Source organism: Thermobia domestica, chromosome 5 (assembly GCF_964235325.1).
Source record: "Thermobia domestica chromosome 5, izTheDome1.hap1.1, whole genome shotgun sequence".
NCBI classification, from domain to species: Eukaryota; Metazoa; Arthropoda; class Insecta; order Zygentoma; family Lepismatidae; genus Thermobia; species Thermobia domestica.
In genome coordinates this window covers 16,076,764-16,093,281 of record NC_137458.1, presented here as the reverse complement: position 1 = coordinate 16,093,281, position 16,518 = coordinate 16,076,764, and the positions used below count along the sequence as shown (strand labels likewise).

General features: G+C 34.7%; 1 protein-coding gene across 3 annotated transcripts in view; it reads left to right on the top strand.

The window, feature by feature from the left end:
* The window catches only part of Ent1 (Equilibrative nucleoside transporter 1), an 86,732-nt gene extending 72,364 nt beyond the window's left edge, over positions 1–14,368 (top strand). For all 3 annotated transcript variants that reach the window (XM_081758235.1, XM_081758237.1, XM_081758236.1), the window contains exons 11-12: positions 705–904; positions 5,264–14,368. In XM_081758235.1, coding sequence (XP_081614361.1) covers positions 705–904; positions 5,264–5,375 — 312 coding nt within the window. In that variant the 3' untranslated portion in view covers positions 5,376–14,368. The remainder of the gene's footprint in view (positions 1–704; positions 905–5,263) is intronic.
* The last annotated feature ends 2,150 nt before the right edge of the window (positions 14,369–16,518 follow it).

Sequence of the window (16,518 nt, the reverse complement as noted above, 5' to 3'; positions counted from 1 at the left end):
CCCACAGTCTCATTCCACCAATTCTTTCACTTGCCTTAGTCATTCATCTACCTTAGCCTAACGGGCATAAACGTGGGATCTTACACTGAAAGATTTCATTTCATTTTTACTGTCGTGGAAGAATTGTCTGTCCTGCATACGGAAAAACATCTTCACGGCTATCTTCACTTCGTCATTGGTTCCAAAGTGCCTTCCGTTAAGGGCCTTCTTCAATCCTGGAAAGAGATGGGACAGAAGTCGCAGGGCGCGAAGTCGGGACTGTACGATGGATGGTTACGGTGTTCATGGTTGGATAGTTTTGCGTTGGATGCGCCAAATGTGGTCTCTCATTATTGTCTAAAAGAAGAACGCCAGATGTCAGAGGCTAGCCCATTGTTATGAACGTCTGACAATATCGCTGTGCATTAATTGTTTCAACCCTCATATTTGCCGGGCACAGAACGGGCCGCATATTCGAACTTTCTTCTTACTTGGATAGTGTCGTCTTACAGGATCTTGTCCTACGTCAACAAATGATGTATTAATGGCTCTCGCAGTAAATCGATGTCTTGTTTGCTCCATTAATTTACGATTTCTCGCGGAAAAAAGGAAACGAAACTTATTTCCGACTTTTCCATATATGTTATGTTTGTTGAATGTTTGAATTTCGTATATTTTAAGTATATTATATCGCTAAGTTCTTGCTCATTATTTGTTGATTGCAGCCCATTTACCAAGGATGGTTACAGGCGTTGTTAAGTATCCTGCGAATTGTGTTTATTCCACTGATTCTGTTCTGTAACGCTCAGCCAAGGCATAACATTCCAGTTCTATTAGATTCTGATGGAGCATATATTGCTATTATCGTCCTGTTTGGTATAACAAACGGATATCTTGCCAACATTACTTTCATCAGTGTTCCAAGGTAAGTGAGTATACTTAGGTATTTGGTTAATTTTATAGTAGGTAAATAGTATTCACTGTAATCTGTGTTTAAATCTTAGTGCGTCTTCGTATTATCCCGGTATTCGTATTGACGAGAAAACACTCGAAGGAGTGCTGTAAAGTAGAAGTACATTGCAAGCAGTTGACTTCTTCACACTACACTGATAGCAAAGAAATCCTTGATTTCCTCTCTACGAAGGTTCGAGATTTGTTCCACCGTTTACGCGGACACCATGCTTTCTGAAGACAGTGAAGAAGAGTGAACTACGTTTGTTTTACTCTGATGAAAGTGCACGTAGGTACATTTAAAAACCAAATTCAGGGATAAAGACGGTTCTTGCACTGCCAGATTGATTGTATTTTAGCTTGTACAACAGTACTTCTAAGTGTGCTCAAAGATTTTAGGTCAATCGTGTAAATAATAATACACGTGCTAAGTTCTCTGAAGCAAAATAGAAATATGAATCACATAACAATCTAGAAAAAAATATTATTAAGGGAAGGCTTATCATCACGGAAATAAAAAGTATCCTAAAAGTTTATACATATGGGAGAAGTCAACACCAGGAACCTGGAAAACTTTTTTTTTGACAACAACCAGGGGCCTATGTCCCAAAACTATTAGCCTTTAGACGCCCGCCAAGGATTTTAACAAAATCGTAGACTCTCACGTTGGGGGCTCTGGTGACTCCCCTATCACGAAGCCATGATTCATACACCGTTGGAAAGCTTATAGACCACAAATTCCAACAAGGTAACATTGTGCAATTCCCGCCATATTCGTAGAAGAAGAAGAAGAAACAAAAATCATTAAAAAAATATAAAAGAATTGATTTTGCGGAGCCCTGACAACCCTTACAGTCACCCTACACTGACAAAATGATGGTAATGTGTAGGTCAGACACTTGTGACAATAATTTAAAAAAATGGAAACCATTGCTATAATTAAAAGCGAGATGAAAATTCATAACGAAATTCCTATAAAAACGCTTCACGTATTAAAAAAAATCCTTTACCCTGCCCCCTCGCCCGTGGTACCCTTCACATACATAAAATGCATTCTGGAGAAAAGCTTCATCCCTCAGGAATACATTGGTACCAAATCATCTTTCTAGTTTAATTAGGGGCTGAGCTATTGAGATTTAAAGCCCCGATGCAGCAGTTGTGTCAATGGGCGTTTAAAAGCTAGTCTTAAAATACTAGTATGAATCTTTTCAAAACTGAATATAAAATCATGACAAATTAGAGGTGAAAGAGTTAGTATTTAGAAATGGCTTTTGTTCTTTCTCTAGTGTTTCTGCGTCATGATATTTTACTTGTAAGAAAACATATTACAAGACGAGTAGCTTCGAGAAATAGACTCCATATATTGGTAGCAGCAAACTTATGACCGCTTAAGATCTATAAAGTCCCTTGCCAGTACCTGAATCCCCCTCCCTCCACCTCCCCAAACGATTGAAAATGTGAGAAAACGCCGAGACCATTATTCTGCTATTTTCAGAATGTTTAATATTACAAGGCACTTTGATAAGTGTAAAAATGATTTTTAAAAAGTTATTAAACATATATATATAAACAATTCACACAAAGCTAACTAAAAAAAAAAAAAGTATAGAGTGCAACGTTTCGATATTAATGCATTGTTTTCATCAGACACAAGAATGCCTTTAAGAATATATGAAGCATAAAGTCCTACATATATGCCGTTCATACAGGGGCACATTGATTAATTATTTTCAGCGAACTTAAGAAGTTCTTTACTGAATTCTCTGTGTTTGTGTGTCTGTTATTTGCGAACTTTTCAATTTTGAACCCTCCATTCGATAGAGTATCAAAAATTATCGGGAAGAAGTGATGGAATTTTTTGCATCATCTTACCGTTCCCGACATATTGGCCAAAAAAGTTGATTTCGGAAGATTTAAGGAGGCATACCTCGGGAACCGTAAGTTTAAGAGAGATATAATCAATACCTAAGAGGATGGTGAACATTTTGGTACCAAATAGTAACCGGTGGCCACGGGCCAACAGGTAACCGTTCCCCAGATATTGGCCAAAAAAGTTCCGATTTCGAGAGATTTAAGGAATCATAGTTCGGGAACCGTAAGTTAGAGAAAGATGATAATGGTGGTGATCAATACCTAAGAGGATGTTGAACATTTTGGTACCAAGTAGTAACCGGTAGCACTGATTATATCTGCATTTTCAGTATATATATACGGTGACAAAAAGTGACAGCTCACTATAGCTAATTCAATAGATCCCCTAATACACAGGTTCCAAATATGTAAGTATATTATCTACTGAATTTAATCAAATAAATTTAATATACAATTTCATATAAATTTCGAAAAAAAAAAATCTTTTTAAGTTCGTTCTGGCAATGCTCTTCGCATTCAGCTGGTTTTATTTTTCAATCCTTTTTCTCTATGCATACAATTTTTTCTGTTTATTCATTATTTCTTCTCTTCTCTCCTGCACTGTTATCGATCTATACGACCTATTAGTTTTATTTTCCTCGTAAATTCCATCTACTTTCAACCTGGTCAGACTATTACGCGGCCACGTAACTCTGCATTATAAAATGGCGCATATGCATTTTTTTTTTTTTTTTTTTTTTTAGTTCTTCCGATATAACACATCAAAAACTATCTATGACTCATAACAGGATCTTCTTTGTAGATCTTTTGAATTTTGGGGCTGCGGTGGCTCAGTGTAAGAGCGTTCACCTTTGGTGCTTGGGGTCCCGGGTTCGATCTCAGCCCCCGCCAAGTGGACTTTGTGGTGGACAAACCCGTGTGCGTGGGTTTTCTCGGGGTTCTCCCGTTTCCTCCCACTTTCTTCATTCCACCATTTCATTCATTACTCATCATCACTGTTTCCTTTAGCCTAACCGGCATACTCGTGGGACGTAAAACTCAAAGATTTCATTTCATTTTTTTCTTTTGAATTTTCTTGGTGTAGGGTGACCAGAAACTCTCTCTACATCTACACTTATCTTTGCCCGTATGAAGACGTTCCTATCCCGCGAATTTCGATAAATAGCGTATTCAACATAGGAAAGAACGCACTTCCAGCAGGAATAGTGGGGAATTCCTTTGACAAGATCCTGCATGCTTTCTGCCGGCGGTTCAAGTCATCGTCGGTTAGTTGATTGATGACTATTGGCCGGAATACGTGCAGGCTTAAATCCATTTTGTTGTGTTGCTGCATTGTGCTTGTTGTAATTCCAAGTTCTGCAGAACGCTTTCTAGTCGACTTTGCAGGGTGAACGCATCACTGACACACTAACTTCTGTACACGTTTCTGATGGGCGACCAGAACGAGGGACATCCAAAATACTTCCCAGACGAAAAGCTTTCTTTTCACACGTGATCAAAGTCATACGACTTTGTGGCTTCTTATCGAACCGTTACACAAAACTTATCCATCACCTGCAGCATATTTTCGTTGTTGTGGCTTCTGTATATGGACCCACACACGTGCCACTAAACACTCCTCCAAAGTGAAATTACTGGTATCTGATGTTGTTGTTCACCAAACATGGAAAGGTGAGGCAATGAACTGGTGAGCGGACAGACTTTATTCTTCTCCCTCCACGGACAGTCACGTTGGAGTTACGCGACAATCACGTGGCAATTCATGTTAGGAGCACTCTTGCTATATCAGTATTCAGGGTGGGAGGTTCAAATCTTAAATATCGTAACATCTTATATTGTTGCACGCATTTAGTTCGGGTGTAAAGGGACTTTCTGGCCACCCTGTACATTTCACTAGGATGAAGTAATATGTTTCATACCGTAATTATTAAAGTTGCAACATATCAAAGTGAAGTCTTCATTCTCATTATGGCCGTCTCCTTAAACCTACATGGCATAACCGTGGGACGTAAAACTGAAAGATTTCATTTCATTTCCTTGGACAAAAAGATCCAATATATTTTAGGCAAAAATTTCTTACACTCTTATATCTGGAGAACTACATATAGTGTATCCAAACCCAAACTATCACTTAACTCAGTATGGTGTGCTTATTCCGTAGAAAATACGAAAACTTGATTTAGGGGACGTTCAAAAGTTTTGTAGCCTCTGATCTAAAAACTGATAATTGCCCAAGATCGCAATCCTTTAATGCATTTTTCGACTTATTCCTAAAATTCTTGTTTTCATCTCAAATAAATAAATAAATAAATAAATATTCTGCATTAAAGAATACAAATAGGTGAATACTTATAAATGAATGAAATATTAGCTTCAAAATTGATACCTTTGTAACTCTAATCAAAAAGATGAATTGAGTCAAAACAATTTATGTTGAGTTTTCACATGACTTATTTTCTAGGATTGTGGACTCGGGCGAACAGGAAATTGCATCTTCTATGATGGCAGCTTTCCTAGGTGCTGGTTTGGCCTTTGGGTCTGCTATGAGCTTGTTAATGGTGAAGGTGCTTTGATTTTTAGCAAGAGATGTTCCTATTTCAGAAGTTGACGTCTGACTTTCTCCTCGAAGACAAGTGCAATAATGTTGTCGGCAGAGAATTTTATTTTTGAGTACTCTACATGTTTAGTAAGTAGAGGTAAAAAAATAAATACAGTTTGTTTTTATGTTGTCCGATTATCTGTTGTAATATGCCAGTGATATCTACGAGATTATATTGTATATAGCTTTTAGATTTAACGTATGTTCAATCTACGTTTTATTAAGTGTACAGAAAGATATGTGAGATGTTAGAATGTCGGAACATTGATATTATTGTATAGTGCTGTCTCCGTAGGGTAGTGATTAAGGCTCACTCTGGTTTTGCAGGATAGAGCTTCTTTTGTTTTAGTTTTAATGAATTATTTATGAAAACCTGTGGTCGCATAGATAAAAGACAACACTTTCTCGTTATCAATCACGTTTATATATGTATGTATATAGATAGATATAAATGAATTCATGTACTAGCTAAATAGTATCGTTAGCTGCGACAAATTCATCACTTTTCAATTTTTGCTGAAAAAGATTCAGTAAAAATGAATTTGTAGAGGTATTATGTACGTATGAAATTATGTATATTTATGTGTGTGTGTGTCTACGCATAAGTGAACGTGTGTAAAATGACAAAACAAGAAATGTTGTACATTAACCACAAATGTACCGGCTCTTTTGCATCTTAATATACAGGGTGTCCGAAATTTCCTGCATAAAAATAACATAGAATAGAAAAGTCTTCTTGTGTTGCCAAGTTGGAAACATGGTCTGCAATGGAATCTCGTGTTCCTCAGGATATAGAATAGCGTGAAAGGTCGTTGATTGTAGCGCGCAGATGGTTCGTTCCTGTAATTTGTACAGTTTTGACTTGTGATACACTAAGTATCACTGTTTTCAGAGTATTTAAATCTGGTGTTTGAGGAGACCTGTTCCATAGAGACCCAATAGCCGGTCTACACAAGAAAAGCCTTCAGTCAGCCAGGTTTCTCACTTTCCACAAATGTCGGTTTTATTTACTAAACACTGCAATATACCTTAATAAATTATACAGTACTTAATGTCATACAATTTTTTACGGGTACTATCATCTCGCTGAGTTATAGGACTTGTCGAACGATTTGTGCTATAAATAGTATATAGCCGTTAAGAATACACTTGGGAACAAAAACAGTAGTCATGTATCTTTTCTTATTTAAAAAGTGAGCAGAACTAATAGAGCCTTGTTTTCATCTATGTTAATTCGCAATTGCAGTGGAAATTGTCAACTGCATTTTGTGCTTCGCCATACATTAGATTAAAAAAAAAAAAAAAAAAATGTTGATCTTTATGATACATATACTCCCTCCCATCTTTAAATAGATTGCGTAATGTCGAGCACAGAATGTTTTGTTTTATTCATGAGAACAATACTCAAAGGCTTCGAGTAGCTTTCTAAGCGAATCACCAAAGAACGGATAGGAAATCTAGTAACTTTGTAATTATTAGTTAAATGACATAATTTTGTGACTGCTTGTATGTTTATTTGAAACTTTTTCGTAGTGGCTCAGTGATAGAACGTTGATCTCTGGTACATGGGGTCTTTGGGTACGTGGGTTCGATCCTAGCTCGCGCCAAGTGAACTTTGTGTTGGACAAACACCGTGTGCGTGGGTTTTCTCGGGGTTCTCTCGTTTCCTCCCATTTTCTTCATTTCATTCATTTATCATCACCGTCTCCTTTAACCTAACCGGCATAAGCGTGGGACGTAAAACTTAAAAGATTTCATTTTATTTTTTCGTACATCTATTTTGCTTAGACAAGAGACTTGTAAATAATTTTAAAAAATAAATGAAACAAGGTATTAATTAAACTTCCGGGAGAGAAAGAATCTTACAGAAAACCGCTTTAAAAGTTTTCAAAAAGTAAATCGGATTATACATATGCAACAGAAATATACATGGGTATTGTCAAATCTATTTTGGAAATCTGGGACATGATTGTTTTTGCAGGTGTAAGTTTGAAACAAAAACGAACGGGATAAAAAGTAAACAAACCATATATAATTCATAATATTATATGAAAAACATAATGTTAGTAAGCATACTGTAAAGTTTATGTTGAAATACTGTAGAATTTATGGAATTGTATGATACTGGTTTAATGTATACGTATATTTTTGCTAGCTTATTGTGATATAGCTTTATTTCATTGTATTGTGTGTGTATGTGTGGCAGACATTCATAATCGTGTGTTTTGCTTTTAATTTTCGCGTATTTATATTTGTTGTAGTGTTAGCCTCAACGTCAAAACACTTAAAATGCTCTGTGTACAGTTAATTTCACTTAAAATTATGGTCAATATATTTTTATTAGTAACATTAAAAACAAGTAGATTACAATTGAATAATTGAATTCAATATCTGATTGTTTTCCGGTTGAATAATTAAAAAGAAATAATTTTATTACTAGATGGTAAGTAGGACCATACTTTCCTATATGTAGGAAGAACTTCCTTTGTTTGTGCGTTATTTTTTATTTTTACATCATACACTAAAAGTATGATACAGCTGAAATATATTTTCTTTAGGAAAAGAAGAATGTAGTACATGAAGAGCCTCCCATACTAAAAATAATTCAAAATTTACCATTTTTCTTTTGCTTGTTTATTCATAAGTGAAAGGAGATAATGAAATGCAACTTACCACAGTCATAGATAATGTTATTCTACAACTGAACATATGAACATAAAGAATTTTCAGTGTTGCCACCCATAGAAATTACAGTGTTGCCAGAATAACAACTCCCGCAAAATATAAGTTAAGGCAGCGACTAGAAGAACGAACTCAACTGCATTTGATTACATATCATGTTGTTTTGGTATCAGTGAACTATTTTTTAAATAACATTACTATTTAATATTAATAACTGTATGTTAAAACTATCTTGTTTATTACAAATAAATACAACTATTATTTAAAATATGATTCCAAGACAATATTATACGTAATCAAATGCAGTTGAGTTTGTTTCTCTAGTCACTGCCTTAACTACATTTTGAGGGAATTGTTATTCTGGCAACACTGTAATTTCTACTGTAATTTCTATGGATGGCAACAGTGAAAATTCTTCAGGTTCTTATTTTTGTTGTAGAATAATCTATAATCGTGATAAGTTGCATTTCATTATCTTCTTTCACTTATGGGAGGGCGCGGTGGATCAGTGGTAGAGCGTTCACGTCCGGTGCTTGGGGTCCCTGGTTCGATCCCAGCTCGCGCCGTGTGGACTTTGTGGTGGACAAACACCGTGCTCATGGGTTTTCTCGGGGTTCTCCCGTTTCCTCCCACTTTCTTCATTCCACCAATTCACTCATCTCTCATCATCATCGTCTCCTTTAGCCTAACCGGCATAACCGTGGGACGTAAAACTTAAAGATTTCATTTCATTTTTCTTTCACTTATGAATAAACAAGCATAAGAAAAATGATAAATGTTGTATTATTTTTAGTATGGCAGGCTCTTAAAAGATGTTATACTTGTGAAAGTGATTTGCACTTAACATAATATCGTTTACGTTGTGCTCTGCAAAATGAATTGTATCATTTTCTAGGAAAAACGAAAATTCGTTATTTTAACGTAATGTATTTTGTGATGGAGGTAATCAATATTTATCTATCTTTATAACAGTGATACGTTAATGTTAATTTGTATTTAGTATCCGAGAAGTGAAAAATCATAGTCCATAATTAATAAAAATTTAAATCTTCTCAAAATAAGCTAGAAGGGAAAAACAAAGATATTCAGAATATATGTATGAAAACAAATGAACTATTGAAATTTGAAAATGAAGCCAAGATTCTGAGTGAACTGTTACATTTTTAGTTCTTTTTCTTCTTCTTCTTCTTCTTTTTTTTTTTTTTTTAAATAATGTATTATTTTTACTACGACTTCTAATGAAAACAGGAAGGTTAAATGCAGCTGTTTCTCCATAAGCATAATTTTGAAAATATTTTATTTTTTTAAAATGATTTTTCCAAAATAGTTTGTGTTTTTTCCTACTGCCCTTTGTTTTAGAATTAATCCGTGTTCGTCACAGATTCTAATTTTACCTAACTACAAGAGCTAGTGTTTGTATATACATATATTTAGACATTCATATATATATATATATATATTTGTAATTGTATTGTTCTTCTTGTTCTTTGTATTTTTTGCAAACATTCCGTGAGTGTCTGACGCTTTATTTATTTTTTAGCTTTTTTTTTTAATTCGTTAGTGTGTAAGGTAACGTACCAGAACAAGTAGAAGAGAATATAAAACAAAGTACTAATGTCTTCAAACATTCCGTTTCAAGTGACATTCCTGATTTCAAGGTTAAGTGAAGGCTGTTTTCCTTCTATTTGGGGCTCTTAGTGATATGTTCTAACATAAGTTTATCTGAGCTTGAAACTGATATCTAGAAATATTTTTTAATGAAAGAAACCTAAAGAAACAAAAGAAAGGAATTATTAGAGGCAGTTAGAGCATTTAATCATTGTATAGCTAAAAGTTTCCGTAAGATACGCCTTGTGTAAATTAAATTTTAAGAACTAGTGTGTATTTTATTCTTTCAGAGTGAGCAATTCAAAAATAATTATAATATAAAAGAGTAACAGAATTGAGCACAGCGTTTAGCTTTCTCTAGGCGTATAAATTCAGTATGCATGTTAATAATTTTTAGAGGAAAAGATCGTAAATGGACGTCTGAAACTTTTAAAACCGTTTAATTGAGAACATAACTTATTGTGAGCCCTATTTACTGTGGGCTTAAGTGACATGTTATTTGAATGAAACACCCTTCTAAAACAGAAGTTATTTTAAGATTATAATATTTAGTAAGAACTAAGAAGATTGTTTGGAAATTTTATATTCTATTATTACTATTATTTTGAAACGAAAAAAAAAAAAAAAAAAATGAGAGATTTGTCCGAAAAGTGGATGTAATATATCCATATAGTGACCGGTATATGAAGAATAAAGATAGTAAAATTGCCTTTATTTTAGCCATAAGTGTATCAGCGATAATAGGGTTATTTTCGAAACCTGTACCAAAGAAAGCACATGCTTTTATTTTTTGTGTTATTTTCCTGTGATCTATAACATTTTTTTCACTGTGATTCATTGAGTGTTTTATTTTGTAGTAATCAATTATGTGAAAGATTTTTTAAAAGTTACTTTATAGCTGCAAGTAGTTTTATTAATGCGATGTTGCATGAAAAATATCAGTTACTTGAATTTTGTATACAAAGTTTTAACAAATGTTATTCCTATATTACTGTTTCCAAGAAATTCTTGACAGTTGTATTTCAAGGACAAAATAATATGCTTTAAGTATATGGGTTTCCTTTTATGAGGATAACACATGTTGCTGCATATCGTTGCACATTATAACGATACAAAAGTAAAATTTAGCAACTTTCTAAAGTGGTAGAGCTTGTCTATTTCAGGTGTGCTCTCGGAAAATATGCAAAACATACTTCGGCCCTACCCCCGCCGTTCTCTGACGGTGGAAACCCTCCCTGTGCGTAGGAAAAAGAAGTGAATAACCTAAGCTGTGTTGACAATTTGTCATTCAGTTGTTTAGCTGTGACGAGTGAAGATCGTAGGCTACTTAGAGTGGATGACAAGACAGAGCACAGCGATGTTCTGAAATAATTCATTGTGGCAACGCTTCCGCTTCTAACAATTGAAAGATCTGGCCGCAGCAACTTGTCCCTCCTCTTTCGAGGGAGGCACGGGAAAACACACATCGACAGCAGCGTCAGAATGGGCACACTTGAAACAGAAAGGGTTTACACATACGTTGGTAAATAGTAATTTACAATAAATAATGAGCGATTTAATACAATATCTGGCTGCATTGTTCTTATTTTCATAGAAGCGATACAAAATGGCAATCAAATACAGCGTAGAGCCGCAAATTTTCATTTGTGAGGGATATATGAAAACAAAATCATCAAGAAATGTCTAGAAAGGTTTTCGTTACGATTTCCACGTAATCGTCTTCAGCAAGAACTGGACACAGAATACCTTAAATAAATTCGTTAAAATTGGGTTTGTTCATAAAAAAAAAAAAGCATGTGTGTGTGTCTAAAACTGTTTCCACGCTAGAGATTGTTGACAAAGTCAGTAAATTCTTTGCTGTACGCTCAATGTGGTTATCTTGTATCATTTTCTGTAAATGAGACAGCGTAGCTAGATATTGTATAAACTTTTTCTTTAAGTTACTGATTATTGTTACTGATTTTTTTTAAATGAATATATATGTGTACTATTTTAAAAGTTTGGTTTTATCTGTCGTCACTATAATATATACCATTCTGTATATTGTCAATCTAGAAATGAGTTTAAACTGATTTCAAATGATATTTTTTTTTAAAAAAAGTTGCTTGTTCTGACGATTATGGTTGATATTTGTAAAAATGATTATTGTAATTTAAATCTAATTAGGTCAGTTTGTAATTACAACCTCTTTTAAATTCCTGTGTATTTCTGACGTTTTAGTGGAAGATGAGTGTTGAGGAAACGATATTGCCAACAAAAACAGTCTTAATTATCGGTAGAGAGTACTACTGAATGACATGTATTGTTCAAGTCAGGTCCTTATCCTTTAGATCTCCCCTCTTCTTTTTTTCCAGCTGTTAGAAACGGCCAGGAATTTAAACCAAAATGTAAAGCAAATCATCAAATTTTAAAAAGTATTTTTTACATTATTTGAAATACTGCAATAAATAAAAATAATGCAATTTTTGAAATTTAAGTTTAACAGAATTCTGCGGGACCGTATCTTATTTCTATTATGAACCAGATTCCACTTAATAAACTTGCATTGATTTTGAATAGTATTATAATGAATACGGATGGTAAAGATAGGTAAGTAGTATAGTGTTATTAACTAGGCAAGACGGCAGAAATAGAAGAAGAGAAAGAAAATGATATTTAGGTTTTATGATGTGGATGTTTGTTGTTGGTGATCTGTAAATTATGAAGTATAATCTAGTAATGAATTCTGTTATGATGATGAGTATCTATAATTATCCGATATTGATGCAGTCTTCGTTATGAATGATTGATGACTTGATGTAATGTATGAATGATTTCTTAAAGCAATCAAGTAAAGATGCACTAAGTTGTAATTAGTTATTTTGAAAAGTAAGATGATTGATTGATTTTTGAGTTTTACGTCCCGTTCAGCAGCGAGGCTATATAAGACGTGGACCTACTGATTAACGTGGAATCCAAACCACATGAGCTCCCGCAAATAAGATGATGAAATAGATTATGGCTGGTATTATGCATACACAGTGGCGGCGATTGGGCGTTAAAAGTGGAGAGCAGGACATGATCTGAATATTTGTATATCAACTTTAGTTTTCCTGGTTGTTTCTAATACTTGGATGAAAGATTGCAAAATTAATATGATACTATTTTTTCAATTAAAATACCGTGTATCGTATTTCATATTTTACTAAGTAAATTGACAAGAGCAACGCAAGTAGGTATTAGCCCTCTGTACTCTTAAACAACGAAGGTGTAAGAAGAGATTTGATTCCTTGCTCATGAACATCTTAAATTCTGTCTAGAAAATTGTGTGATCAGATTATTTAATAACAAATTTGCAAAGCAAATAAATAGAAAGGATAATATTAATCATAGTAATGAATAATGAGGCTTGTTTTGCAAAAATTGCATTGAAACTACGGGTTAATGAACAACTTTAATTTTTAATTCCACACATGTTATCAAATGTGTTATTACTCTTAGACAATGAACGACAGTAAATACTACAAGCATATGCTACGATATTTAAAGAAATGAAAGTGTGCGGGGAACTGTTGCGCTCCAATAGGTTCATTTTTGGGCCATTTTCCGCGGCAATTAAAACGCAATTCCTGTAGCTTTCTTAACTTCACGGGAAGACAAATAGCCAATACGTACTCACGCAACGGCAAATAATATGTGGCATCATTTTTTTTCTATGAACCAGCAATACATACAAAAACTTTACATTTCCAAATGAAACTATATACATTATGGTGACACTTCGAAAAAAGTGAGGGAGCAACTGCTCCCTCTTGCCTCCTGCCCTAATCGCCGCTCCTGTGCATACATAATGGTACTTGAACTATTTGTGAGAATACAAGTGGATGTACCTACTGGCTGTAGAAGCTTCACTGACTGCATTGACATTGTTTTGCGACTGACAGTTTTATTCGTGTGTAACATTAACCACAAAAGAATCCAGGAAATTTTGAACAGAGAACGAGAAAAGAGGACCAATTATCAACTTTATTCGGAAGTCAAGTTCTTGAAGCCAAAATCAGGGTAAATTGTGTAGACATATTACGCATATTACTGCATTCCGTTTAGTGGGCAGCGTATAGAAACATGTCTTTTCCACTGCTCATCTCCACTTATTCTATGGCACTTACTCTTTAGAATTGTTTTTAGTAACTTAACTGTGGCTAGGGTGCTAAAAAAAATGGAAAGTTTAGAAATATTGAATCACTACATTTTGAACGAAAAAAAAAAATCGTTATTGAGAATGTGAAAGGCTTCCTATTTGCATACTGAACGGTTTCGGTTTAATTGAGGTTTAATTGTAATGTATAATTGTACTCGAAATTTACGGGCCCGCGGTGACTCAGTGGTAGGCGTTCCTCTCTGGTGCTGGGACCTCTTGTTCGATCTCAGCTGCCGCCAAATAGGCTTTGTGTTGGATAAACACCATGTAAATGAATTTTCTCGGGGTTGTCCCGTTTCCTCTTACTTTCTTCATTCCATCATTATCACGCCTCCGTTAGTCACGATGCATAATCGTGGGACATCAAATTAAAAAAAAAAAAATCACGAAATATGTGTTCGTTAAGCACAGGTTTTCACTGATATATATGGGCTGTCCAAAAAGTGAAAGACGTTTTGAAGTTAAAAAAAAAAAAAAAAAAAAAAAAAAAACTAAAACGCACTCACTTAAGCTATTTTTCCACATAATCGCCGCAAATTAAGGCACTTATCATACCGTGGCACAAGTTTTTTCAATACCGTTGCGGTAGAAATCTGCTGCCTGCGATTTCAACCACTGGCTTACCCCGGCATGCAGTTCAGCGTCATTATCAAAGCACTGTATAGGGAGCCATGTCTTCATCGCTGGGAAGAGGTGGTAGTCGCTCGGCACCAAATCCGGGCTTTATGGTGGGTGATCTAACATCTCCCTTCCAAATCCATCCAAGAGATCTCGGGTACGCTTGGCCATGTGCGGACGTGCGTGGTCGTGGAAAACGATCATTATTTCATGTCCGTACACTTCACACAGTTGGCGATGGATTTCAATAGGCTTTTGGTTTTCTGCCAAATAAAAACCTAATCCCAGAACGCACCTCACAAGAGGCGGGATTTTCTATTGCAGCACATTGTTAACACGTCACAGAAAACAGTAAGAGCGTCACAGTCCTGACGCTACCACAGCTGTATGCGTACTGAGTCTGGCAACGTTCTGACACCAAGATGGCGACTCCAGCTCCGCCCACTGCCGCGATAGGCCAAAATGGCTGGAACTTTCTGGATAGCCCTCGTATATTCGTTGAGCACAGATTTTCGCTGACAATATAGTACAAGTTTTATTGTGTTGTGTAACTTTTTTCATTCCTCACAAAATGCTCTATTCTAAACATGTCCAACAGTTTCAAGAAGTCCTGTTGATTGATTTATGGAGAACAAGGGATTAATGTTTTGTAAACACGTAAGAAAAAAATCATCTAAAATATTAATAGCTTCTTCTATTTTTTGCAGTATTTGAAATATGTAAAAAGCACTTTCAAATTCAAAGAATATTCTTATAGCATATTTGTTTTATGTATATGTATGTGCCATTGTCATTTTTTTTTATAATGCTTTAATATTTTTAGATATACAATTTTATTGTGTTTTGTATTAGAAATGTATAAATATTTTTATTTGATTCAAAATATTTTGTCATTATGTAATTATTATAATGCATTACATATTTGTAATCATTTTTTTTTTCAAACACGTTGCTTTATCAGAAATACAATACCGCAGTGTGAGAATCCAGTGAAATACCTGTTTCCTTTATTAGGAGGACAGAGTTAAACAATAGAAAACAAGGAAATAGTTGGACGCATACAGAAATTATTATTCATGTTGTATGAATGCACAAGTATCAATTATCACAGACTCTTTAGTAATCTCAGTAAAAAAAAAAAATGTTCTAGTTAACATCACTCTTGAATGTTAACCCAAATTATGAGAATAAATCACATCAAACTAAGTTGTACTTTTCTTTTCAATTTATACAGGGTGTTTCTAAACAACACTGACAACGTTTCAGAGGTGATACCTGACACCAAGATAAGACAAAAAGTATAGACCAACCTGGGTGCACAAATGCTTCCTTTCGGAGTTATAGGCTGAAGAAAACATGAGAAAATAAACTTTAAAGGTCCATAGCTCCAAAACTATAGGACCTACCGTAGCCGAGGCAAGACTTCACTTAGGAACTAGTATGTGCCCTATCCAAATATCCATGTTGCGGAATGCTGCGATACTTCGTCAACAATATTTATAGAAGTAGTTGGAGAGTACTTCAAATTATATGCCCGTAGCCAAACTCCCACTATAAAAATTGTTGCGCGAGTACCTTAGGATTCTGAAATATATCTATGTATTTTTATATTGTATTTTTTGATAGCGCTTCTTAAGTGAAGTCTTGATCGACTACGGCAGGGTCCATAGTTTTGGAGCTATGGATCTTTAAAGTTCATTTTTTCTTGTTTTTGGAGCGTAAGCATTTGTGCACCTAGGTTGGTCTATTCTTTTTGTTTTAACTTGATGTCAGGAATAACCCCTCGAACATTGTCGGTGTTGTTTTGAAACACCCTGTATATTTTCCTTCTTGTCTTGAAATTACAGTAAAATACCAGTTTGACAAAATTTTGGTAACCTCGGATTTTAATTTTTTCTAGTTTATTTTTGAATTTAATTTAACATTTTTTCACATAGTGAAATTTTGTTACACTGAAATAAGTCAATTCTTAAGAACACACCTCTTATTATGCCCACTGCAGGGTCTACATTACTTCAACATTAATTTA